Consider the following 25191-nt stretch of genomic DNA (forward strand, 5'->3'; position numbering starts at 1 on the left):
AAAATAAAATAAAATAAAAAATAAGAATTTTAATTTCAAGTTAAATTTTAGGGCAAAAATATCATTTAAGTATCCCGGGAACCCCTGGACGGAACGAAAAGGGTGAAGAGCCAAGAAACAAATTCCAAACAAGGCTTCAAATAGTGAATTCAATGTAAAAGTGTTGTAATTTGTTCACAATCACATGTATGTAAATAAGAACGGAATATACAACAAATGGAATGAATGAAAGAGAGTATGAACTTATCATTTAAGCATCGGCTTCTGAGAGTTCTGAAACACGAAAGCAGCAAGGGTGACGAGGAAAGCATAAGCTGAAGAGGGCAGTTTTTGGACCAGGCTTCCAACGACTGGGATGCCTTCAGTACTTCTCTTTGTGACCACTGCGACTGTTGGTGCTATCACCAAAGTGAGGATCAATCTGTGGCTCAGTGATATGAACGCGTCAGATGTCAAGCTCAGTATAAAACCCAAGAATTCGTCACGCCCAATTTTTTTATCCTCGTTCCAGTCGTTCTCCTGATAATACAACGAGAACCATAAACATGCAAAGCCCAGAGTATGGCAACAGGAAGAACGGGCCGCTACAGTTCAATAAAGCCACAAGAATAAACACTATTTTAAATCTAATCTATATCTTTGAACCTTATTGGATAGCTAAGAAGGTGATTACTTTAACACAACTAAATAAATCAAATGGCAACCGAGAAGCACTTTTGTAACAGTCGAAGCCCACCTTTAGCATATATTGTCCTCTAGCATATATTGTCTACTAGAAAGGGGTTTTCATACCCTTATAAAGAATGTTTAGTTCTCCTCTCCAACCGATGTGGGATCTCACAATCCACCCCTTTCGGGGCCCAGTGTCTTCGCCGACACTGAGTCTTCTCTCCAATCGATGTAAGATCTCACATCTTTCTTACGTTACATTGTTAAACCTTTGTAATACTATTGTATCAACAAAGTACCTTCATGAGCTGTCTGAAACGTTCCTCTGTGGGCGGATCAAGATGAGAGATAGGCAACCGCTTGTTAATATCACTGCATCACAAGTATTTGTTAAGTATTAAACCAAGCCCACAGATGCCTTGTCGCCAAGAGCTTGAGACGCTAAACAGATATCTCCAAGGATCAAAGTTGAAGCCCAGATTGAAAATTTACGAGTATTTTTCTGTAACGTTAATGTTTCTCATTTCTTGTTTTCTATTTCCAGTTTTTGGATACGTTTGGTGACTGTTACTCAATCTCATTTCTAATTTCTTTTGAATTGAGTTTTTTTTTCAAGGCATAAATAAGAAAATTATTTGAACATTTTTACTCAAAATATGGAACATGTCAACACCACCACTAACGAATATTGTCCATTTTGACCCATTACATATCGCCGTAAGTCTCATGGTTTTAACATGCCTTTACTAGCGAAAGTTTTCTACACCCTTATAAAGAATGTTTTGTTCCCCTATTCAACCAATGTGGGATCTCACAATCTACTCCCTTGGGAGCCAGCGTCCTCGCTGGCACACCGCTCGGTGTCTGGCACACAGCCTAAGTCCACCGCTAATAGATAATATCCGCTTTGGCCCATTACGTATCACCGTCAGCCTCACAGTTTTAAAACGTGTCTACTAGGGAGAGGTTTCCTCACCCTCATAAGAAATTTTGTTCCCTCTTCAACTTATAAATGAATCTTTAATTAAAACAAATAATGTTTTATGTAATAACTTTATTTTTCAAATTTTAAAATCTGGGAGAAGAAGAACAAGAAATGGGTACCAACAAGCACTTGCCTATTTCATTTTTAAGAACAACAAATAAGAAACCAACAGCGCTTCTAATTTTTAGTTAAAAAATAGTAAATTGACAAACAAGAAATGGAAAAGTTTCAACTCTAATCGTCTCCTGAGTTAGCCATTGGTTTGTAAAAACTCTCACAAAACCCACGAATCAGTGGGTAGGCCATGAGCATAATATAAATAATGATGTCCCACCAGGTTATCTTATAAATGAATGAATGAATGAATGAGCAACAAAAAGTGAAGCAAGAAAAAATAAGAGCTTCTTACTTGTATACAAGTAACGTAGCAATGTACAGATCTTCAAACGACAGCTTATCCTTCTTATCTCCAATCATATCAAATATTCTATCTGATATATTCCTCAATTGCTCGTCCCTCCATTCTTTGCCTGCAATTGCAAGCATAATAAGATTAAAAATGTGTCAATTGCTTCTCCCCCGATTTCCAATAAGATCTTTTGCTCTTATTAAACATCCTTTATGTCTCCCTCAATAGCAAGCAGACATGGTACCAAGTCCACAGAAACAGCACGCATCAGCTAATTTAACACACGAAGAACAAGAACCAAAACCGATAAATTCATCTATAAATTAGTCCGTGACAATATCAGGTTATGAAGGAAATTGTAAGGTAACCAAATTTCACCAATAAGATCAATATCCTTTCAAAGAGAAATCTCTATGACTACGAACTCTCCATTTCGCTTGATCTGTTAATCGATTTATCGACGGATCCAAAAAGAAAACTGAAAACGAATTCAAATCGATGTTTACGAAAAAACGAAGTTAGGTTAATTTACCTCCAAATCTCCCCAAGGCCTTTCTCATTCTAGATGGCGCCGACGGCGATTGAAGATCCCAGACCTCGCAAAGCAGCCCCCGACTGTAATTGAAATCGGCGCTCCAGGCAAAGGAAGATGGAGATGTCCGCCGTAGCAGCAACGATAGCGAAATTTATCATTTCCAGAGGATTGTATTAGACAATGATCAAATTCAGAAACTGTTCCGATTCTCCCAAACGTTTCCTTCCTCTATTCGCACGGAAACTTGGAACAAAGCGACCTTCGCTTCCCTCGGCTGCAAGTTATCATTTGATTTCGCGCCCAACACACACATAAAATAAAATTAGTTAGATTACAAATTTAATTAATGAATTTACACGTCACACTTCCAAATAGTCCAACCCAAAATGAAGGGCCCAAATTATAAAGCCCATTATCGAGATTCACAGCCCATAGCATCAAAGATCAAACGGCACGTGCCGAAAACAGTCAACGGTCAACGAATATGGGCAGCGTTCTATCTGACGTGTCGCCAGGCAATAAAGACCAAAACGCATTTGTCAATGCCACGTCAGACTTACACCAAATACAAAACAAATGATTCTACCACAAAATGACTTTATTTACTCTTTTCTCACATACCCTTCAACTTCTATCAATTGCATTCTCACCCCAACATCACCTAAAAATGTATTAAATGAAAATTAAATTCAAAATTCAATGAAAAAAAAAAAGAGAAATAAGGAATCTTAAGGATTAAATAAAAATTCAGTGCAATATTTGAAAATTTAAGGACTAAATATTGTCTTTTTTTAATAATATAAAATTTAATGTCATTTTTTAAATAATAAATAAAAAGGATCGTTTTTTAAAAAATAATTTATATAGTAAAATACGTTTTTTTACACAAAATAATTTGTTTACGTTAATACTACTTCAAAGAGAACTTATATTTAAGTAAATTTTTTTGAGTCTATTTATTTTATTATTATTATTATTATTATTTTTTGTAAGTTTCAAAATATTATATTTACTCTTAAATTTTGAGTTTAATTTTTCATTTAGTTTGGGAAAAATGTTGTATTTTTATTCTTAAATTTTAATTTTATTATGTATTAAATACAAATTAAACTAAAAAAATTCAATGATAAAAGTGTAAAATGTTGAAACTAAACGAAAATTCAAATAGAAATTTATTGGTAATATTTTAAAATTAAAAGACTAAATGTGGTATTTTTTTAATAATATAATATTAAGGGTTTGTGGTACATCTCTAATGATATAAATTTCTGGCAAACAGCGATAATTGGGAACGAGAAGAAAGAAAGGATGGGAGAAGAATTGAAGCTGTTGGTCAGAACGTCGAGTCCGTACACACTGAGAATAGTATGGGCGCTGAAGTTGAAAGGGTTGGAATACGACATCGTTTACGAAGATCACAGTCTGGCCAACGAGAGTTCGCTGCTTTTGGAGGAGATCAGTCCGATCCACAAGAACCTTCCTGTATTGCTCATCCATGGCGGAAAACCGACCGCCGAACCGCTCGTCATCCTCGAATACATCGACGGGGTTTGGAAGCAAAATCCATTACTGTCTCAGGATCCTTACCAAAGAGCCGTTGCCCGCTTCTGGGTCAAATTTGCTGAGGATAAGGTATCAAATTATAATACATATTTTTGGCTCCTAATATAAACTAAGACATCAATCATGCCATATAATTTAAAAAAAAAAAAATTAAAAATGTTGTTTAAAATATCATAAAATGTTAAAAAAGAATCCAGTTTTATTATTCTTAAATAGTTACAAAATTTGGGTAGATGATAATTGTATTTTAAAATTCTTATTTATTTTAAGGTTACAGTTATATAGAGATTATATATGGTCATAAATACTAAAATACTTTATGGAAGGCGTAAGTGTCTTCATTTTAGATTATATAAAGTTATATATGTTATCTTCGTAAAATGAAACTTGGAAAATGCAGTAAAATGAACGTTTGTGCTTTCTTTTAGTCAAACTTAACATGATTAATGTTGCTCGTAGAGTGATTCGAATCTCAGATAAGTGTTTTTATGTGTTATTACTTTTTTTTAAAATTCTATGTAGTTTAGATTGCATGTTTATGATTATGTAGTGATTTTAATCTCAAACCAATGTTCTTGCCTCAGATATTCGATCAACAAGTAAATCTAAATCTCCTCTTCAAAAGATTCTTAAGAGCTTTTCCTTTCAGTTAACTCCTATATTTTGCTCTCAACGTTTTGTCTGCACTTTTAGGTTTTGCCATCCATTATAAACGTGTTCGTGAGGGGCAACAGGAGAGAGGAAGCCATTGGAGAATTGGAAGCCTCTCGAAGAAGAGCTAAAGGGAAAGAGATTCTTTGGAAGGGAAAGTGTTGGGATTGTGGACATCGTGGTTGGGTAGATTGCATTCTCGTTCACTGTAGTAGAGGATGTTGGATGATGAAAGTCTCACATCTGCTAATTTATGAAATGATCATAGGTTTATAAGGGAGGAATACTAACTTCATTAATATGAGGCCTTTTGAAAAGCCCAAAGTAAAGCCATGAGAGCTTATGCTCAAAGTGGGCAATATCATACCATTGTGGAAAGTCGTGTTCGTCTAACAGAGGAGATGGGTGGACCTTGCCTGGTCACGCAAGAAAGGTTTTCCCTCTTATCCAAATGGATAGCCGAAGTGAAATGTGGCACCATCTGATTATGCCACGTAGTTGGATGGCAAAAGATAGTGAAACTTAGCTGCCCTATAATAAGAGGACACACGAAAACATAAACTAAAAGAAATATTTATATTTGGGTGTGCGTTAAAGATATCCATTTTATGTATGGGATCAGTCTCGAACATAGAGGGAATTTTTCATTTAGATGGCCGGAGATAAAATTATATTTCACAATATGAATATTTTTTACCCATATTTTTTTTTATTATATTAAAAAAAAATACATTAGTTAATATTGAACTAAGACAATTTTTTAAATTTTTAGTAATTATGTTGATAGAAGAAAATTTTAAAATAATTATATTTTTTAAAAGAAGAATGATAAAGACCGAAGGGCAAAAGAACAGTCAATACCACGTCACGCCTTACATCAGCAGAATGTGACACGTGGAGGATTTTGACCGCAGTAGCCATCAAAGACGAATAAATTAACAAAATGTCGTTTTTATTTTCTCTTTTCTCACATACCCTTTGATTTCTATCAAATTGCATTATTGCCCACCCTCACTACAAACAATAATTCTAATTATTATTGAAGTATAATACGCATCAATTATGAATTATATAATAATCATGATTAAAAAGTTTAAAATGAATTCTATTATTGATTCTCAATTATTAGAGTTTATAAATATATTTGAATTTATTTGATCATGAGATCATTCAACAAAATTTTTTAAATATTATAAAATCAATTTTTTTTTTTGTAGAATACATATTTTAAATATAAAATAATTTAATACGAAAATAATTTTCCTCGATAACTAGAGAGAATTTATTCCAAAACCTTGTTTTTTTTAATAAATATATCGATATTTTTTGAATTACAATAACATCTTTGACCTCGCTCCTACCCTGTTAATGAAAATTAAGGCATAGAAGGGTGAGATGACGTCCCTAAAAATTACTTAATCTCAATGGTAGTTTAAAATCGAGACCTCAAAAGGGTATTTTTGCAAAACACACAAACTATTTTCAATAGTGTTTAAAATGGAGATCTCAAAGGGCATCTTTGCAAAAGACACAAAAGCACAGGGACCAAGGAGCAATTTCCTAAAACTTGAAGAGCGTGCGGTCCATAAAAGGGCCAACCCGGAGAACTGAAAGCGCGATTACAGAGCAGAGGAAGTGAGCTAAGAAGGGAGATGGGAGAAGAACTGAAGCTATTCAGAACGTGGTCGACTCCATTCGCTCTGAGAATAGTATGGGCGTTGAAGTTGAAAGGATTAGAATACGACACCGTTTACGAAGATCTGGCCAACAAGAGTCCCCAGCTTCTGGAGTACAACCCGGTCCACAAGAAGGTCCCGGTTCTGGTCCATGGCGGAAAACCGATCGCTGAATCGCTCGTCATTCTGGAATACATCGATGAAATGTGGAAGCAAAATCCATTGCTGCCTCAGGATCCTTACCAGAGAGCCGCTGCTCGCTTTTGGGCCAAATTTGGGGACGACAAGGTAACTCTCAGTTCATCATTTATATTACCTAATTTTACTCTACCAAAGCTTATAAAAACTAGTTTTAATGGACCTAAAATAGCTTTGGTTGTAATGGAAGCAAGATCGACAGCATTCACATACCCACAAACATAAATTAAATAAAAAGATCCAATGCAGAGGTTTAAGTGGTTTGAAGAGAAGAAATTTCTCTATATAGGTAGCAACCAATCACAATAATTGAAGTGTATATCCCACATCTGTTGGGGAGGGAAACGAAACACGGACGTGGAAACATTTTCCCTAGTAGAAGTGTTTTAAAACCTTAAAGAAAAGCCCAAAAAAGATTACATGACTAGCGATGAGCTTGAATTGTTACATTCACACTACAACAAAATTCCTCCAAAATGTCATATAACAAATGACACTTAAATTCAATGTATCTTAATCTTCTTAGACAATCTTTTATTTAGAGTAGTTATGAACAAAATAAATGTGAATGAATGAACCAAAAGGGTAAGGATTATGAACCAAATAAATGAGAGTTATGAGCCACTTGAGTCAACCCGACCTCTCTTACTCTCATTTTTAATGGTAGGTTTTGGAATCTATAAGGAAAGTGCTGATGAACCAAGGGAAAGTGAGAGAGGAAGGTGTAGAAGAAGCCTTGGAGAATATGAAGCATTTGGAAGGAGAGTTGGAGGGAAAGAGGTTCTTTGGAGGGGAAGCCATTGGGTTCGTGGATATTGCAGTTGGGTGGCTTGCAAACATAGTGAGTGTAATGGAGGAAGTGATTGGAGTTGAGCTCATAACCGAGCAAAGGTTTCCCCTGTTGTGGAAATGGATACACGAATTTGCTGCTGCGCCTATCATAAATGAAACCTGGCCGCCTAGAGACAAGCTTGTCGCCAGGTACCAAGCAATTGATCAAGCTTCTATGAGTAAACAAGCCTAATAATTATGATCATACAAAACAAACAATATGGGCACACGTTCTTGTGATGTCTTTGATTGGGTTCTATAATTTTAATAAATTTGTGTTTATGAATTTGTCTAAATTTAATTTGTAACTGTACAATTTCACCGATAGTAGATATTGTCCTTTTGAAACTTTTCCTTTTGTGCTTCCGATAGTAGATATGGGCAGATGTTCCCTTTCGTCCTTGTTGCTGGCACACGGCTCGGTCGCTAGCACTCATTCCTCTCTCCAATTGACGTGAAATCTCACATAATTTATGCAAGATTCAATATCGTATAACATGAGTTTGAGATATAAGTTTATAATTTGTAGAACACGATATACAATATTGAATAGTATATTTCACAAATTTCCATCAAACTCGTGAAGAGATGTCGATTTAAGCTAGATCAAAAGGAGCCTGAGACGAATATTGTGTTTCCTTTTTGATCTTGGGCAAAATTAACCTATTATATATTTATATTTTACATCTATATTTATTTACGTAGATAAATTCTATTATGATTTTAACTATTACCCGAAATACCGTGAAGAGACCATAGCGGGTGCGAGCACATGAACTGAAACAGGTCTTTAAGTTGGGCTTTGAAACGGGCCTTTAAGCTGGGCTTAGTTGAGTACAGGTCTTTAAGCTGGGCTTTAAAATGGGCCTTTAATCTGGGCTTACTTGGGTACAGGTATTTGAGCTGGGCTTTGAAACAGGCCTTTAAGCTGGGCTTACTTGGGTATGATTTTTTTATTTATTTAAAAAACTATATCTATAGCAAATGTGAATTTTATTATTTATTTTTTAGTAAAACAGTAACAAAAACAAGAAAAAGGACGATATATTTTATTTTATTACCTGGAAAAATACCTTATACTAATCTCATATTTATTATTTTTTCTATAGATCAACTATATGAATTTTAATTTAACCATTTGATTAAAAAAATACTAATGTTTGTAAAAAAAGAATTTCCATCTTTTAATTCTCCAAAAAATATATATATAATACATAAATCCGGATCGGTCACAGAGTCATTTATTTTGTTATTAATTAAAATTTATCGACTAAATTGTTACTTTCATAGACAAAATAGCTTTATAAGTATAATATTTTTTTATCTCAAACTTTTTTTTTTAAAAATACAAAATTACAGGGATTTAAACCTCGAACCAATATATAATACAAAAAACACACAAACTTGTGTTATCTAAACTAGTTAGGTGCACTCGTTTTTTAGCCTTGTAAACTAGGTTTCTCGACTTACTGTTCTTCCATTTCTATTTTCACGAACTACTTTTCTTAGTTTACTATTCTTCTATTTTTATCCTCGTAAAAAAATTTCTTCCATTTTTGTCCTCGTAAACTAGATTTACCGGTTTTCAATTTTGATTGTGATAAGCAATTATCCACTTCCTAAAATGGTAATTTTCAAAATTCAGTCTTTTTAGGTCTGGGAGTTTCGTATTATCAGTCTCAAATCTTATACGCTTATTTTTGTATCTTTACCTCTAAGCGGACCCTTAAAAGGGGGTCTGAGCCCATCTACTAGGAAGTCGAAAACGACGCCGTTTGGGGACATAAAATTCGATTAAAGTTTACAAAAACAATTTAATCAGATGTACGAAGAAGGAGAGAACCAGTTTCAGTTCCAAGTTTCAACTGAAAACTTTTCTCACTTTAGTTGTTTTTATTAGCTACTTTTTCCTTTCATCTTCTTCTTCGTGTTCTTCAATTCCCGGGTTGTCTAGCTGCAAAATTCTCTCTCTTGTATTTCTCCCGCTTTTTTCGATTTCATCCGCATCATATGCAGTCGTAGAAATCGAAAGCAGCTCACAGAGCAAAAATGGAGATTGAATTGGAGCCACGAGTGAAGCCGCTGGACTACAAAGTGAAAGGAGTTTCCAGAGAATCGCCGTCTCAGAAGGCCGCTAATGTTCTTGATTCCGATCTTCGAACTCATTGGTCCACCGCCACCAACACCAAGGAGTGGATTCTCCTCGAGTTAGATGTATGCAATCCCTCTCTCTCTCTCTCTCTCTCTCTCTCTCTCTCTCTCTCTCGCTTAATTGACAGTAATATTGTATCGACATTCGAGGAATTCAATGAACTATTCAGCTTCGTTCTTGTTGTAAAACGAACAATTACGTGATATTAACACACAGCATTCTTGTAACATTTTTTTTAGTTCAAATGTTTGCTGCCACTTAATTAGTATGATATTTAAAGCCAGTTTAATTGTAGAACTACAATTCCTCATCCAATCATCATAAAAGCATTTTCTTCACCAAAACCTTGTTTGCTGCCACTTAATTCTGGAGAGCTTCTCAAAAGAGGCAAGTCCAGCATTAATGCTTTTAGCAGAATCCAGAAGTTCTTTGCAAGGCTCACTCACTTTGTGTTAATGCCACTTCATTTTCTGATAAGAACTGTTTTTATGTTCTCAATAGGGCCTGTTGTTAGTGTGCCCTAATTTTTTTTAAGCATGACGTTTGTTTGTTCATTATTATTATTTTTTAATTAACCTAGACTGGATAGCTTTCTTGAATGTATTACTTTGTGCTTTATCTATGAACTCTGTATCTTATTGAAATTTTATATGTTACCTTATTTATCATTTTTCTGTTCATTTTGCTTATTTTGTATAATTTTGTTAATCAGGAACCATGTTTACTATCACATATTCGCATCTACAATAAATCTGTCCTCGAATGGGAAATCGCAGCTGGTTTACGATACAAGGTTTTCTTTATCTCTTTAGATTTTGATTTTTACAGCTTATGCATTGCATTTTCTAGAAGAAGTAAAATTGTCCCAATTTTTGTATATGATCTTGTTTTTTACACGAACTAGCGCTTGTTAAATTCTTCCAAGGATTTATTATATACTTAATAGAGTTTGTCTTCTTGTTTAGCGTAAATTCATTTTCGACAAACTTTTCAATTTGTTTGTCGAATGAGAAATATCTGTTCCAAATAATTCTCACGTTGCACATATAACTGGCATTTATCAGTAGTACATCGGGTTTTTCGACCAATCCGTCTGAATTGTCATATTTGTTTCGGTGGGAGAACAAAACAAAAATCTTACGCTTTTTCTTGAATGACGTGTAGTTTTGAAGTTTTAGTATCCATGTCTTGGATAATAGATAGAGCCTTGATTTTATTCTTGCAATGATTTGTATTTGTTTCCAGCCAGAGACATTTGTGAAAGTTCGTTCACGTTGTGAAGCACCTCGACGAGACATGATCTACCCTATGAACTACACTCCATGTCGCTATGTAAAAATATCTTGTTTGCGTGGAAATCCAATAGCTGTGTTTTTTGTTCAGGTAAAGTATGAGAACTGTATTTCCCACATAAGATTGCTGTAAAATTAATCAATTCTATCTCATTGCTATTAATGAAAGCTCTTTTTTACCACTATTTGAGAGGTTGTCGTAAAGCTGGGGGTTCTCGGTTGCTTAGGTGGGAGTAGTCTTGCTACTGAATGAGAAGTGAGGGTTTGGTATAGGGAATTTGAGGCTCGGGATTAATCTCGTGGTTTGCTGTTTGAGTTGCTATTTTTGCTAGTTGAATTAGTTGGTCAACTAGTTTCGTGGAATATTTAACATATTTCTGTTTAGTGGTTCGATTAATTAATTACAATTGGTCAAATAGAAACACCTATTAATATTGTATTTTACCACTCGTACTTATGAAATTTGTGATGAATGATGATTTTTCTAGTACAAATGGGTGGGGACTTGAATCTTTGAATTTTTGGTCGATGATACAATGCATTAATAAATTGAGCTATGCTTAAGTTAACATGAATTGCAATTTTATGGATTGCGTAATAATAATAATAAGATAATGATAATAGTTTTCTCAATTTTATGGATTGCAGATGATTGGTGTTCCAGTGGCTGGTTTGGAGCCAGAGTTCCAACCTGTTGTGAATCACTTGTTGCCACATATTGTATCACACAGACAAGATGGTGATGATATGCATCTTCAGGTACTGACATCTCCATAATTTCTTAGTTGCTTCATTTTGCACCTCATCTATTCATGACCTTCCTGTTTGCTTTGTAGTTGCTTCAAGATATGACAGTCAGGTTATCTCCATTTCTTCCACAACTTGAGGTAATATGTTTAAATTATAAATGAATCTGTTTCACGCTCATCTCTCCATAGTCTCCGTCATTGTGAATATCAAATTTTTTTGGATCCATAGAGGAGTATCTAAGTTGATCATTATGCAGACAGACCTTGTGGGATTTTCAGATGCTCCTGATCTTAACTTACGTTTCCTTGCAATGCTTGCCGGTCCATTCTATCCAATACTACATCTCGTGAATGAGAGGTTAGTCTATCTTGCTTGTTATCTCTCATCTTTTGTATCATTTTGTACGGATCATTTCACTTTAAAGATCACGGTTTATGCATCGTTTCTGTTTCTTGGTTCATTGGGAGAAAATTCTCCAAGTTTCCTTTGAATTTAAATAACGACTCTTGATATTCTGCTGATACGTTTTATGCTGCAGAGCAGCATCAAAGTCTACTGGAAATGGAACTGAAACTGAAGTTTCTAAGAATTATCAGATGTCTTCACCATTGACCGTTTCTTCGAATTTTGAGGTTTTTTTCATGCTTTTTTTTTCTTTCCTTTTCCCTTTCCCCTCTTCTATACTTCAATCTTTTAGTTGCCCTCTTAATCATGTTAAGTAGTTTCTATACCTTGGGATATTATGTAATTATAATGCCACAAGTAAAAATTGTTCTAAAGAAGATGGTTAGTTACGTAGAACATCTTTCTGCTGTAATGTAGCCACGGAAGTCTCGTAGTATATTACCTGTGGTCCCATCTACATCGAGCTGTGTAGTATTTCGCCCAGATGCAATCTTCATGCTTTTGAGAATGGCTTACAAAGATTCTACATTCGGTGCTATATGCAGAGTGGTAAGTTATTCCCAGTTTGGTATGTTTTCACTGTTAACCCTCTAGTTTTGAATGTTAATTTTTATTTGCTTTGCTTTATCAGGCTTCTAGAATACTGTTGAAGGTCGTCGAACCCATTGCAGTGCAAGAAGCTTCACCATTGGCTGATGAAGCTGCTGTTTCCGATGAATTTGCAAAACCTGGCTTATCCGACCCTGTTTCCATCGCCGATTACTCTAAATTGTTTGGAGAAGAGTTTGAAGTGCCTGATGATCAATGGGATTTGAGCTATCTTAGCATTTTGGATGTTGGTGCAGTGGAAGAAGGCATTTTGCATATTCTTTTCGCTTGTGCCTCTCAGGTTGGCTTGCACTAATTTGAATTTCGAAATCTTTTATCATATTTATGTACAGTTTCTATATTTTTATTTTATTTGACTAATGAACTTGCATTTTCTGTGTAACGTTCACAGCCCACTATTTGCAGTAAACTGGCAGAGAGGGCTGTTGACTTGTGGCTAGCTTTACCTCTTGTACAGGCATTGCTTCCAGGTCAAGACAAAAATATTATTTACACATTAAAAAAAAAAAGAAAAAAAAAGAAAGAAAAATTGAGGTGTTATATGTAACACAGTTCATATCCCAAGTGCTTTTCTTAGATACTGCTTAATTTCTGTGTATTTCATTTTTTTTCGTTTTCTAGTTCTTCGACCTCCTTTGAGCAGTCCCTTTGATGTGGTCAATGACATCTTTTCTTTATGGAAGGGGTCGGTGGTGCAACAGGCTCTCTCTCAGGTTTATTTTGAATTAAAAAACGATCCACCTTCTCTTTGATTGTAACATATATTTGCATTTACCTTTTCGATACGTATATTTTCTTATCCTTACATTTTGGCCTATTTTGTTGCAGATTGTGGCAACATTGTCATCTCCATTATACCATCCGCTTCTACACGCTTGTGCTGGCTATCTATCATCATTTTCTCAATCACATGTTTGTTGCCCACATTTTATTCTATTACTTGATTAAAACTTTGTTCAATTGGCGATAATATCGTATGTTTCTATAAAATTGCAAGATTAGCAATCTTATCTGGAACGACCCCTTCACTTACAGCAGCAAAGTTACTCATTGATTTTTCACTAACTAAGATAATGTTGAAAAGGAGATGCTGACTATTGTTGTCAAAATTGATAAGCATTAATATTTTTTAACAGGCCAAGGCTGGATGTGTTCTGATCGACTTATGTTCTTCTGTACTAGCGCCCTGGATGCCTCGTGTTATTGCTAAGGTAGGTTTGTGCTGAAGGCAAAATCTCTCAGTTTCATTCCGAGCGTCGTGCCTGCCTTTCTTTCCTATGCACTTGTTGTTTTGTTCTTTTAACTTTTCTACCACTGGGTTGATTTTGATATAGGTTGATCTGGTTATTGAGCTTCTAGAAGATCTTTTGGGTGTCATCCAGGTGGATTTCATCTGTCATATTTATTTTGTTCAACAATAAACATATTTTTAAGAGTTAATTGGTCGGTTGTTAGCTATCTTAATGAAGCTAATGTTGTGTTTTATGACTTCTTTACCTCTTAATACTTATTGCCTTCATAATCATGCATTATAACATATTATGTTCAAAATTTCATGTTTCAGAATGCACGACAGTCCCTTGATCAGGCTCGTGCTGCCTTAAAATATATTCTGCTGGCTTTATCTGGTTATTTCGACAACATACTAGGAAGCTATAAGGTATGAAGTTTGGCAGTAACCTAACCTAAGCCTTCCATCCAAATAGAAGAAATAGACTAAAGCTTTTTGTCACTATCTTGAAATTCTCTTATGGTGTTGAAGTTTAGTGCTCTACTTCAAATTAAGAAATGAAATAACCAACTATTGTAGATAATTTTAATAATAAATCAACAATTTTAAAGTTTTAATCTATGCTTCACTTACACATTGGGAATTGGCTTATTTGAGCTGTGATCATCTTTGTTGACGGTCGAAAAGGTTTCTAAAGATTTTTTTTTATGCTTCTTTTAGGAAGTAAAACATAAGATTCTCTTTCTCGTGGAGATGCTAGAGCCTTTTCTCGATCCTGCCATAAGTGGGTCGAAGACCCCGATAGCTTTTGGAGATCTTTCTCCTGTTTTTCCCCAAAAGCTGGAAAACAGTTGTCTGATTGCTCTCAATGTCATCTGCTCGGCCGTACAAAAGCCATCCGTTCTTCCTTCAATAGAATTCGAATGGAGGCGTGGCTCAGTTGCTCCTAGGTAATAATGTGCTTCTGTGGAATGTTGTTGTATTGTAGAAAAGGATTACAAAAAAAAAACATTAGAGTGAATGAGCTGAAAGTAAAATTTGAAGGTAAAGTGATAAATAAAGAATTCTTTTTAAATAGATCTTAACGTTATATTTTTCAATTTAATTTGAAGGGGAAGTTCATATTTTTAGAAAATGATGAAGAAAGTAGTTTAGATGTTCTTGAATATTCAACAATGTTTATCCAATATTTTCAGTTAACTTCCAAGCTTTTCGATTTATGGAATTTAATACGACTCAATTGTACTCAATTTTTTTATGCAGCGTGCTTCTTTCAGTTTTGCATCCTCACTTGCAGTTGCCTCCTGAAGTCGACCTTCGGAAGTCCTCTGCTTCCAAACCTCTCAACCCAGATTTTTCTGCTTCAAAATTAAATGCCGTAAACGACTGTGATGGGAAGATAGATGATCATGACACGGCTGGAAAATCTGATGTCTACGAAGATGCTATACCTTTTTTTGTCCCTCCAGAATTGCGGTGCGAATCTCTGGATAATCATTCTAGTCGTTTGAATGAAGGTAGCTTAATCTCTAGCCATGGAAATGTGAACATAGAGCCTGAAGAAGTGGTTCAAGGGACCAATCCTGATCGGTTTCGTGGAGAACTGGTATTGGATTTTGGAATTAATATCGAGTACTTTAACTTGGAAGCAGATTATTTTCAACTTGTAAACTATCGTGACTGTGAAGTGAAGGCTTCTGAATTTCGCCGCTTAGCCCTGGATCTAAGTTCTCAAAACGAGCTAACTTCTGAGGGTCATGATGCATCCATAGATGCATTACTCTTGGCAGCAGAGTGCTATGTCAACCCATATTTTATGATGTCTTGCAAATACAGTCCAAATCACATGAAAGGTATGAAAAGTAATGAGGCCACAGTGTCTAAAAGTAGCCCAACTTCTGAGCTGACTAAACTTGCTGGCAAGAGTAAAGCTGATCTGGAAACAATAGCTCACCTTGAAAGAAAGAGAGACAAGGTTGTTCTTCAAATTTTGCTGGAAGCTGCTGAATTGGATAGAACATATCATCTGAATTTGTCTGATTCGGAGTCCTGTCCGTATAATGGTGAAGGATTAGATGAAAAAATGATCATGTTGTCTTCCAATGACATGCAATCCGTGGATGCCGTGACCTTAGTACGACAAAATCAAGCTCTGTTATGGACTTTTGTCATTCGACTTTTACAGAGAAAGCCTAATTCAATGCACGAAATCCTTATGCAAAGTCTTCTATTTTTGTTGTGTTCGGCCACTAAACTACATTGTCGTCCTGAAGATGTTATCGATATCATTTTAAGTTCAGCAGAGTTTCTAAATGGATTGCTAACATCTCTGTATTATCAAATCAAAGATGGAAACTCACAGTTGGAACCTGGAACAATTCACGGCACGCAGCGACACTGGATACTTCTTCAGAAATTGGTACATGCAAGTAGCGGAGGTAATTATCGAACGGACTTCACGTCAAGTGCTAATAACAGTTTTTGCTCTGGGAATCTGATTCCAGCTTCTGCTTGGATGCAAAGAATTTCTAAATTTTCAGTTAGCCAATTTCCTTTGGCTCGTTTCCTCGGTTGGATGGCGGTATCCCGTAATGCAAAACAGTATACAATGGACCGTCTTTTTCTTGCATCAGATTTATCACAGTTAACAAGTTTGTTGCATATATTTGCTGATGAGCTTTCGGTGGTAGACAATATTTATAAAAAGCATGATGAAGTTATGATTGAAGAAACAGAGTGCAGAAATGTTCCTTCGGAGAGTAAGGAACTCGGAGCAGTTGAACAGCATGGCGGTCGATCATTTTATGTTATCTTCCCTGATCTTAGCAAATTCTTTCCTAATATGAGAAATCACTTTATAGCTTTTGGAGAAGTCATATTAGAGGCTGTTGGATTGCAACTGAAATCACTTTCCCCTAATGTCCTGCCTGATATACTATGCTGGTTTTCTGACCTCTGTTCCTGGTCATTTTTCCACAGTGATGTAACTTCCCATTCCAGCTCTCATTTCATGAAGGGTTATGTTTCAAAGAATGCAAAGTGCATTGTGCTTCATATTCTCGAAGCCATTGTAAGTGAACATATGGAATCGATGATTCCCGAGATCCCTCGACTTGTGCAAGTGCTAGTTTCCCTTTGTGGAGCCGAGTACTGCGATGTGCCATTTCTCAAATCTGTAGTGCTTTTGTTAAAGCCACTTATTTCATATTCTTTACGGAAGATATCGAATGATGAACAAGTATTGGATGATGGTTCTTCTACAAATTTCGAGTCTTTGTGCTTCCATGAACTTTTCAACGACATCAAGGAGAACGAGATAGATGATTCTCTTCGAAAAGTTTATAACAAAGCTTTGTCTATCTTTGTATTGGCTTCCTTCTTTCCCGACTTCTCTTTTCAACGCAAGAGGGAAATATTGCAATCCTTAATTACTTGGGTTGATTTTACCTCATCACAACCCACTTCATGTTTCCACAATTACCTGTGTTCATTCCAAGAAGTAATGGGAAGTTGTAGAAGCTTGCTACTTCAGAAATTAAAAGCATTCGGTGCTATTCCGATATCTTTACCCGACCTTGAGGATACAAGCTCTAGTGTACTCGTTGAAGAGACGTCAAAGTCACAGCCAGGGTTTCTCTGTGATATTTATGAGAACCCGCTATCTAATAGCAATTCTGAAAACTTAGAAAGAAAGAGTGAGGGCAACAATACTGAATTAACTGTTGAGGAAATAGGAGAATTTCGTAAAGATCTCGAGGCCCTTATTTCCCATCTTTTTCCCACTATCGAGCACTGTTGGAATCTTCATCATCAACTGGCTAAAAGTTTGACTGTGACGATGGCTGAGTGTTTGGTTTACTCGCAGTGCCTATCTTCCATAGCCCAGAATGCTTGCAGTGCTGAAAAGGAAGAGGGTGAACATGCTACTCTATCTAAGACGAGCAGTCAATTCATCGTCTACTTCAGAGGTGGTCTTAAGGGATTGGCTGAAACCGCTGTAAAGCTTGAAGAAGAAAGTTGCTGGGAAGCTGCTTCTGTGGTTATTGATTGTCTGCTTGATTTGCCTCGTAGTTTAAACTTGGAAACCATTGTTTCCACTATTTGTTCTGCACTCAAGAGTGTTTCTTGCAACGCTCCAAGCCTCACTTGGCGCCTGCAAACCCAGAAATGGTTGTCAGCATTACTCAGGAGAGGCATCGCCACTGGCAATGGAGACGAAGTTGCTCTGGTCGATCTATTCTGCACAATGCTGGGACATCCTGAACCCGAGCAACGATACATAGCTCTTCAGCAGTTGGGTAATTTGGTTGGAATAGATGCCTTTGATGGAATTGCTGCACAACAATGTTCCAAAATTTGTAGTAGTTTCGTTTCAACGGGCTCAGGGGTATCTATTTCTGAGTCTACACTCTCTCATCTGGTTTCACATACATGGGATCAAGTGGCTTCTTTAGCAGCATCTGACTCATCATTATATTTGAAAACTCGTGCGATGGCACTTCTTATAGCCTATGTCCCGTATGTTAGTCGACAAGAATTACAATCCTTGCTAGCATCGGCTGACTGCATTCATGGCACAAAGGTTTTGCATCCAGCATCTGAGGGCCCATTACTACAGCTTTCGTTTGCACTAATTTCCTCCGCTTGCCTCCATTCCCCGGTCGAAGATGTCTTTTTGATTCCTGAAAGTGTTTGGAGTAATATTGAGGCTTTGGGGTCATCAAAGACTGGTACTAACCTTTCATTATTTCTTTCATTTTGTATAATACTTTATTCAAATGTTATAAACGTTTTATTTCATCTTTTAGATGGCAGACTCGGAGATTTGGAGAGGAAAGCCTGTCAAGTCTTATGTCGATTGAGAAATGAAGGGGAGGAAGCCAAAGAGGTAGAACGACGATAAAGTTAAACGTTCCCTTTAGATATAACTTGCTGTCTTCTGCCCTTTGAAGCACTCGAATGCTTCGACATTCCTCTGCTTATATATAGCCGTATTTACAAAAGTCTACGTAGAATACAACGTTTTTAAAGAGAGGCGAATTGTGATTAGTGTATTTTTGCAAGTTATAACATTTTTTTTTTGTTGTTGGTTTTCTTCCTTCTCATGTGGAAGGTTCTGAAAGATGTGCTCTCTTCAAGTTCTCCGAAGCAATTCAATGAAGATTTTCTAAGCATTCGGGAGTCGATACTGCAGGTCAGCACAAAAGTTCAACCTTTTAGAGCTCGTGTCGTTCATCTATCTCTGATTCACCTTCTATTAAATTTGCAAAAGATATTTGTTGCTTACTAGCTGTAATTTCTTGCTTTCCTTCCCCTTTGTTCTTACTTGTGCTGAATTGCTCGTCAGGTCCTTTCGAATATGACTTCTGCTCAGTCATATTTCGATGCATTCTCTCAAAAGAAAGATCAAGAAACAATGGTGAGATTGGTTATTGTGTTGTCTTCTTGTTAAAGTTACTGCAGAGAGCTCATTCTTGAAGTTACTTTGTTTGACAATGTCTAGGAACTAGAGGAGGCTGAACTGGAACTCGACCTCGCTCAAAAGGAGCTTAAACAACCTGATTCATCCAAGGATTTTAACAATTTTCCGAGAATCACTTGTATGTCATATTGGCTTTCGGGTTTTCTTATATCGGTTTTCAAGTTTTCGCCATTGTTCTGTTCTTAATTTTCTGCTCATGATTGTTTGAAAATGAAACTTTTCAGCCTCTCCGGTAGTGGATTCACGTCTTCAGCAGATAAAAAACTCCATTCGCTCCATGTATGCAATAAATTAAGAAATCCTCCTATTATCATTACTTTCTTCGTATGCTTATAACGTTAACTGGAATTCGAACCCTTTGGCTTTCATGTTTCAGAGAAAAATCCAAACTCCAGGTAGAAGTAGCAGCTCGTCGACAGAAAAGACATCTTATGAGACAAGCACGGCACAAATATCTAGAAGACGTTGCATTGCATGAAGCTGAGATTTTGCAAGAACTTGACAGGTTTTATAAGTGGCTGAATCTTGCATCATGTAATTCAGTTTATAACAATTAAAAAGTTTTTTAGGGTTCTCCATCTAACAGTCGGGTTACTTTAGGGAGAGAACGGTTGAAATGGAAAAGGAAATCGAAAGACAGCGCTTGCTGGAGCTTGAGCGTGCAAAAACCCGGGAGCTGCGCTATAATCTTGATATGGAGAAGGAGAGACAAATGCAGGTATGGTGTGATTCTTGCTAATATATGATATATAAACAGCTTCTTGGGTGCTTTCTTAAGCTTTTTTGATATTCTAATAAGTAATACATCGTATTATCTTCTCAATTTCGTTGTCGGGTTCCTCTGTTTGTGTTCCTCGTATTCATTGAAACTTTCTTCAAACAAATAGCCTTTTTTTCCTTGCATCGGTTATTTTTATCGTCGTCGTAAAATGATAAGGTAATAATTTCTGGTGACGGTACATCTGCTTACAGAGGGAACTTCAGCGTGAACTGGAGCAGGCCGAGTCTGGACCTCGATCATCAAGACGTGAATTCTCTTCCTCTTCCCATAGTAGGTAGGTTGAAATGTGATGGAACATATCATGAATTCATGAAAGGGTGAATGAATAAAAGGGTATTGGTGAACCTTTTTCCTGGCAGTCGACCTCGGGACAGATATCGTGAAAGAGACAATGGCAGACCAAGCAATGAAGGGAATGCCAGAACAAGTGCCGGTGGCTTACAGACTGAAACTTCTAATACCACCAATTCATCAATGACCGGAGTACCAACCATTGTACTTTCGGGGGTGAGACAATACTCGGGACAGTTGCCTACAATCCTACAATCTCGTGAGCGTCCAGATGAATGTGGTAGCAGTTACGAAGAAAATATAGATGGAAGCAAGGATTCAGGTGACACTGGAAGTGTTGGTGATCCAGAATTAGTTTCAATATTTGATGGACATTCGGGTCCGCCTGGGTCTTCTCAAAGACATGGATCAAGAGGCAGCAAGTCGAGGCAAGTTATAGAACGAAGGGAAAGGGATGGTGGCAGACGCGAAGGTAAGTGGGAAAGAAAACATTCATGACCAATGCTGCCTCGAGATTAGTAGATCAATTGTCGTCGTTGCGTCGTCGAGCTCTGGATCAATGGGTTATTAGATGTGGCACTGCAAGCATTCCACAGGTTTGTTTCTATTAGCTTGCGATATCAATGGTGTTGTATATTTCATTGACAATTCTTTTAAGTTTTCAAAATTTGTTCCATGAAGCGAATTCGAGTTTACCAAATACGATGCTGAGGACATATCTCGGGCAATCTATCTAAGACTAATTAGACTGAGTTGAGTTGCTCTAAACAGATCCTACAGTGGTCGAGGCTTGTGTACACAGTCGAGTAAGCTATTGCCATGCACAAAATTCTCGTTCTGTCGTGAACCAATCGAGGAAGGTGAAGTTTACCCTCCTGGGACTGTTCCAATGAAGGAGAATTGACAGTGCCCATGGAACATCATTTCTTGAAGATTGCTTGTTTATTTATAATCCAGAAGCCGAATCATTCATGTGGGGATCAAATTGGAAAGGGCTCTTCAAATGGAACCGTCATATGCTCTTAAATTAATAGAGTTGGGAATTACTTTAGTTTATTATTTTGAATTTTCAAATTGCGTTTAATATATATCTAAAATTAAACATTAAATTAATTTTGAATTAGTTTAAATGTTTTAAAATCACAAATTATCACATCTATCAACAGGGAAATAAAGATAAAACTATATATAATAATAAAATTGTTGAAATCTTTACAAAAAGAAGCCAATGTAATGAAATAAACACTCGAACATTAAAATACAATATTCATTTATTTTCTTGAAGGTTTTGGACTAAGAACTCACATATAAGCTTCTAGCAATTTCATCACTTCCATTTTTTGAATTTGCCTCCTCCATGCTTCCAACGCTTGCCAAATTTCCCATGTTTGAATTTTCCGTGACCAAACCCAAATGGGCGTGCATGAGCAAGATGATGAGCGCCGTAAGCAGCGGCTGCAGCAGCTGCACCACCAGCCAACAACCCCCCCATACCGAGTCCATGGCCTCCGTGGCCTGTAACGAAAAATCATGACGATAACCAACAACCCCCTAGCTTCATATGCAAAAAAATTTTAAAATTCTAAAAATTTAAAGGATCCTAATTAGGGAGAATTTTTAATGTATAAAGTTTCAATTCAAGTACATTTTTAGTCCTGAATTATAGTTCAAGGGGTGGTTTTAGAAAATATAGCATTGAAATTCATATTAAATCAACTCAAAGAGAATTTTAATTACCAAAGTCATCAACACAAACGGTAGAATGAGATAATACCAGGGTAATGATGGGGGGCAGGATAGCCAGCGGGAGGGTATGCACCGTGAGGAGGATAGCCAGCCGGTGGATATCCGCCAGGAGGTGGATACGCAGCCGGAGGATATCCGCCAGGAGGTGGATACGCAGCCGGAGGATATCCGCCAGGAGGTGGATACCCAGCCGGAGGGTACCCTCCCGGAGGGGGATATCCAGCTCCTGCGTACGGTGGTGGTGGTGGATATCCATGAGGATGAGAATAGTGCTGCCCTGCAGCAAACGACGCCATACTTGAAAACAGGCCTTTGTCTTTACTTTCCTCTTCCTTCCCGCCTCCCATTTTTCTTCAAGTTTCCAAGAGTAAGAAACCAAACTATGAATCGACAATGGAAACAAAAGATTGTTAATCTTTAGAAGATTGAGGAAAACATAAATTTTAAGGCCATAAATATCACTGAAAGAATGAATACAAATGAAAAACTGCAAGAGGATGATATGCGAAGACTCCATTTGATTCTGTTGATACCAAACAAAATTCAAGACTGACTAAAATTACATTGGATCGAATAAGATTAACTCGAACCTAAAATTACATATCTACACCAAGAACAATCAAACAAAGGAATTGATAACTCAACCCGTTGCTTCAACCTATTATCTAGCAAAATCATTCGCAACAGAATGGATCAACAACTCTTTTCTAATGTTGTTATCTATCGTGAGGACAAGCGATAAAATGCAAGAGGACCTGAAGAACACCGACAAACTCGAACATGAAATGATCTTAAACCACACATTCAATCGATTTTCAGACCGCAGTCCAAAAAGTTCCGGAGAGAGCGAAAAAAGAACAGAAAGAAGAAGAAAATCATCAGAGTGAAATTCACGAGAACAGGATCACAATCAAAAACAAGATAAGTGAATACGCATCAAATTGAATACGCGATGAATGATGAAGATAACAACCAAATTCCGGAATCAAACGCAGATTCAGAGACAGAAAAATCCTCCTCGCAACAAATCGACAAAACGCAGGATTTCGATCGAAGCAAAACCACAAGAAACTACGGAATAAATCAAAGAGCAAGAAGAAAATTAATAGAGAGAGCGAGAGAGATTGCGTACGAAGAAGAGAAAATTTGGTGTGCTCCGTGAAAATGGCGATTAGGAGAAACAAATCAAGAGATTAATTTGTAGCCAATCTCTCCGCCTTTTTGATTGTACGATCGAAGAGTATCAACCGCGTTGGCGTGGCATCGACGCGTCCAAACTCAGTACGTGATTTGCTTTTGAATTTAATTTCATTATCTTTAGAAATATATAACACCGACATAGTTGAATGAATAGGATCAAGATCAAATACTTCAATTTCGCACCAACTTTTCTCTAGGTTCTTCCTGTCCAAATTTCATTGCTTTTTAAATAAGGAGCGGTTGAAAGATAGGTGTGAATATTAATATCCATCAACTAAAAATTTAAGAATATAGTTACTTTTCATTATTATTCATGCGTTACATATATAATATTTTATATGTCTAACCATTACTCCTTATTACTTATCAACCCATAACTTTATTTTCTTAAATAAATTTTTAAACGTTTCCAAAACTTTCTTTAACTCTATTTTTTTAAATCGTAATCTAAGAGCGGGATTAGAGGCTTGAGCATTCATTACCCACGTCAATGGTGACCCAAGTCTTAGTCGACTGACTTGTTCGAGAACAAGTAAGTGCAACACAACTGAATTGAGAATTCGAACAAAGAACGAGCATGAATCCTGATCGCACAACAAAATGTGACAAGATCAAATAGTTGTCTCGTAATGCTAAAATGTTCATATATATTTAAAAATCTCCGAGAAGCTTAAATTTAATTATATATATTTGATAATCGATTTAATTTCTCATAACTTTTAATATTGATTTTCATGTTTCCATGTAAGTTCTTAGTTAAATTTTAAAAATATTTATTTTTAATTAAAATACACAACAATTTATAGACTTAACTTTTTAAACCAAACAATAATAAGAACTAAATAATTGACCGATGGAACTTTAATTATTTAACCTTAAATGTTAAGTAACGAAAGTATATTTAATAATTGCAAATTCAGGGAAACTTCTAGAAGAAAAAGAGAAATCAAATTTTGTGGTCGTCAGGACTCCATATTTTGATTTTGTCATTTTTTTTCAAAAAAGAAAAATAAATAAATAATAATTTGATTTTGACCACGGATCTCTTTGTTGCCATCAGGTGGGAAACAAAGTGGATTAATTAGAGGAGGTGGGACCCACGAATATAAATATGGAAAATAATAAAAAGTTGTATTTAAAAAAAAAATTATAAATATGCAATAAATATATTTCTAGAAAAGAAAAAAAAACAGTGAATGATGACTCAAATGCAAACATACTTCTGATACATTCTTCTATAAATGTTTGCACCTTCGGATTCAGCGTGAATTTCTCTTTCAGTCCTTATTCCCATTGGATTGTTCAATAACCATCCATCTTTATCACACAAAAGACTCTGGTCGAGCACGTCGACGTGTTTCAAAACATTGGGAACAGAATCGAACCAAAGTCTCATGTCAACTGCCACTTCAAGCACGTCGGATTGTATGAACACCTGTTGAATCATATCGAACAAAACTTCAAACATCAGACTCATCAGATTGCATTACATCTAAAAAACCATTGAATGTCATGGATAAGCAGATTATATACCTGCCCTCCTGGCTTTAAACTGTCTATTATAGAATCTACCAATGGCTTCTGCAAAACCCGCCGCTTATGATGTCGTTTCTTGAAATGGGGATCTGGGCACTGTGACGAGATTAAGCACGAGTGAGATCTATCTTCATCGATATTCACCGGATCAAAATCAATGGGAAAGTTCGGGTTGAATCGTTTTTTTTTTTTTTTTTCT

At 36.2% G+C, this 25191-nt stretch overlaps 6 protein-coding genes across 12 annotated transcripts in view; 3 read left to right on the forward strand and 3 right to left on the reverse strand.

Annotated features, from left to right (window-relative positions):
• Positions 1–120: 120 nt before the first annotated feature.
• Positions 121–2752, reverse strand: LOC111479803. The gene is made up of 4 exons (XM_023124668.1): positions 2596–2752; positions 2064–2184; positions 969–1041; positions 121–519 (listed from the first exon to the last, which is right to left on the reverse strand). The coding sequence occupies exons 1-4, from the start codon at positions 2621–2623 to the stop codon at positions 247–249; spliced, it is 495 nt and encodes a 164-aa protein (XP_022980436.1). The 5' UTR covers positions 2624–2752; the 3' UTR covers positions 121–246.
• Positions 2753–3823: 1071 nt separating this feature from the next.
• LOC111479787 (glutathione S-transferase U7-like) lies at positions 3824–5389 on the forward strand. Its single transcript, XM_023124645.1, has 3 exons — positions 3824–4230; positions 4855–5032; positions 5214–5389. Exons 1-3 carry the CDS (start codon positions 3907–3909, stop codon positions 5336–5338), a joined length of 627 nt encoding a protein of 208 aa, XP_022980413.1. The 5' UTR covers positions 3824–3906; the 3' UTR covers positions 5339–5389.
• Positions 5390–6388: 999 nt separating this feature from the next.
• Positions 6389–8048, forward strand: LOC111479777 (probable glutathione S-transferase). 2 transcript variants are annotated; one of them, XM_023124634.1, is made up of 3 exons: positions 6389–6776; positions 7354–7757; positions 7795–8048. In XM_023124634.1, exons 1-2 carry the CDS (start codon positions 6465–6467, stop codon positions 7708–7710), a joined length of 669 nt encoding a protein of 222 aa, XP_022980402.1. In that variant the 5' UTR covers positions 6389–6464; the 3' UTR covers positions 7711–7757; positions 7795–8048. The 2 variants fall into 2 exon arrangements, with proteins under 2 accessions (XP_022980402.1, XP_022980401.1); XM_023124633.1 differs by having other exon boundaries at positions 7354–8048.
• Positions 8049–9353: 1305 nt separating this feature from the next.
• LOC111479643 lies at positions 9354–21569 on the forward strand. Of its 5 annotated transcripts, none has more exons than XR_002717671.1 (27): positions 9354–9731; positions 10382–10462; positions 10915–11052; positions 11610–11720; positions 11798–11848; positions 11968–12068; positions 12250–12343; positions 12534–12665; positions 12748–13005; positions 13117–13195; positions 13347–13438; positions 13554–13637; positions 13862–13936; positions 14060–14107; positions 14290–14385; positions 14677–14906; positions 15220–18686; positions 18765–18844; positions 19070–19150; positions 19304–19375; positions 19460–19556; positions 19663–19717; positions 19815–19943; positions 20039–20156; positions 20411–20493; positions 20579–21106; positions 21192–21569. XR_002717671.1 is itself a non-coding variant. In XM_023124407.1 (26 exons), exons 1-26 carry the CDS (start codon positions 9567–9569, stop codon positions 21006–21008), a joined length of 6447 nt encoding a protein of 2148 aa, XP_022980175.1. In that variant the 5' UTR covers positions 9354–9566; the 3' UTR covers positions 21009–21569. The 5 variants fall into 5 exon arrangements, 1 of the variants encoding a protein (XP_022980175.1); XR_002717672.1 differs by having other exon boundaries at positions 21282–21569; XM_023124407.1 differs by having other exon boundaries at positions 20579–21569.
• Positions 21570–21681: 112 nt separating this feature from the next.
• Positions 21682–23552, reverse strand: LOC111479802 (glycine-rich protein A3-like). Of its 2 annotated transcripts, none has more exons than XM_023124666.1 (3): positions 23389–23552; positions 22285–22636; positions 21682–22025 (listed from the first exon to the last, which is right to left on the reverse strand). In XM_023124666.1, the coding sequence occupies exons 2-3, from the start codon at positions 22601–22603 to the stop codon at positions 21838–21840; spliced, it is 507 nt and encodes a 168-aa protein (XP_022980434.1). In that variant the 5' UTR covers positions 22604–22636; positions 23389–23552; the 3' UTR covers positions 21682–21837. The 2 variants fall into 2 exon arrangements, with proteins under 2 accessions (XP_022980434.1, XP_022980435.1); XM_023124667.1 differs by lacking the exon at positions 23389–23552 and adding an exon at positions 23230–23378.
• Positions 23553–24588: 1036 nt separating this feature from the next.
• Positions 24589–25191, reverse strand: part of LOC111479752 (tRNA (guanine-N(7)-)-methyltransferase-like) — a 3492-nt gene continuing 2889 nt past the window's right edge. The window contains exons 7-8 of the mRNA XM_023124593.1: positions 24990–25088; positions 24589–24891 (exon numbers count right to left, since the gene is read on the reverse strand). Of these exons, the coding sequence (XP_022980361.1) occupies positions 24661–24891; positions 24990–25088 (330 nt within the window). The 3' untranslated portion in view covers positions 24589–24660. The remainder of the gene's footprint in view (positions 24892–24989; positions 25089–25191) is intronic.

Source organism: Cucurbita maxima, unplaced genomic scaffold (assembly GCF_002738345.1).
Source record: "Cucurbita maxima cultivar Rimu unplaced genomic scaffold, Cmax_1.0 Cma_Scf00005, whole genome shotgun sequence".
Lineage (NCBI taxonomy): Eukaryota > Viridiplantae > Streptophyta > Magnoliopsida > Cucurbitales > Cucurbitaceae > Cucurbita > Cucurbita maxima.

Coding starts and splice junctions, on each gene's coding strand:
- LOC111479803 (XM_023124668.1), bottom strand. CDS start 2,623: ATGAGAAAGGCCTTGGGGAGATTTGGAG. Junction 2,185..2,595: donor GGCCTTGGGGAGATTTGGAG/GTAAATTAACCT, acceptor TTGCAATTGCAG/GCAAAGAATGGAGGGACGAG. Junction 1,042..2,063: donor GCTACGTTACTTGTATACAA/GTAAGAAGCTCT, acceptor CTTGTGATGCAG/TGATATTAACAAGCGGTTGC.
- LOC111479643 (XM_023124407.1), top strand. CDS start 9,567: ATGGAGATTGAATTGGAGCCACGAGTGAAGCCGCTGGACTACAAAGTG. Junction 11,721..11,797: donor GTGATGATATGCATCTTCAG/GTACTGACATCT, acceptor TTTGCTTTGTAG/TTGCTTCAAGATATGACAGT. Junction 13,439..13,553: donor TGCAACAGGCTCTCTCTCAG/GTTTATTTTGAA, acceptor ATTTTGTTGCAG/ATTGTGGCAACATTGTCATC.
- LOC111479802 (XM_023124666.1), bottom strand. CDS start 22,603: ATGGGAGGCGGGAAGGAAGAGGAAAGTAAAGACAAAGGCCTGTTTTCA. Junction 22,026..22,284: donor TGCCCCCCATCATTACCCTG/GTATTATCTCAT, acceptor TTTTCGTTACAG/GCCACGGAGGCCATGGACTC.
- LOC111479777 (XM_023124633.1), top strand. CDS start 6,465: ATGGGAGAAGAACTGAAGCTATTCAGAACGTGGTCGACTCCATTCGCT. Junction 6,777..7,353: donor CCAAATTTGGGGACGACAAG/GTAACTCTCAGT, acceptor TTTTAATGGTAG/GTTTTGGAATCTATAAGGAA.
- LOC111479787 (XM_023124645.1), top strand. CDS start 3,907: ATGGGAGAAGAATTGAAGCTGTTGGTCAGAACGTCGAGTCCGTACACA. Junction 4,231..4,854: donor TCAAATTTGCTGAGGATAAG/GTATCAAATTAT, acceptor CTGCACTTTTAG/GTTTTGCCATCCATTATAAA. Junction 5,033..5,213: donor CGTTCACTGTAGTAGAGGAT/GTTGGATGATGA, acceptor CTAACAGAGGAG/ATGGGTGGACCTTGCCTGGT.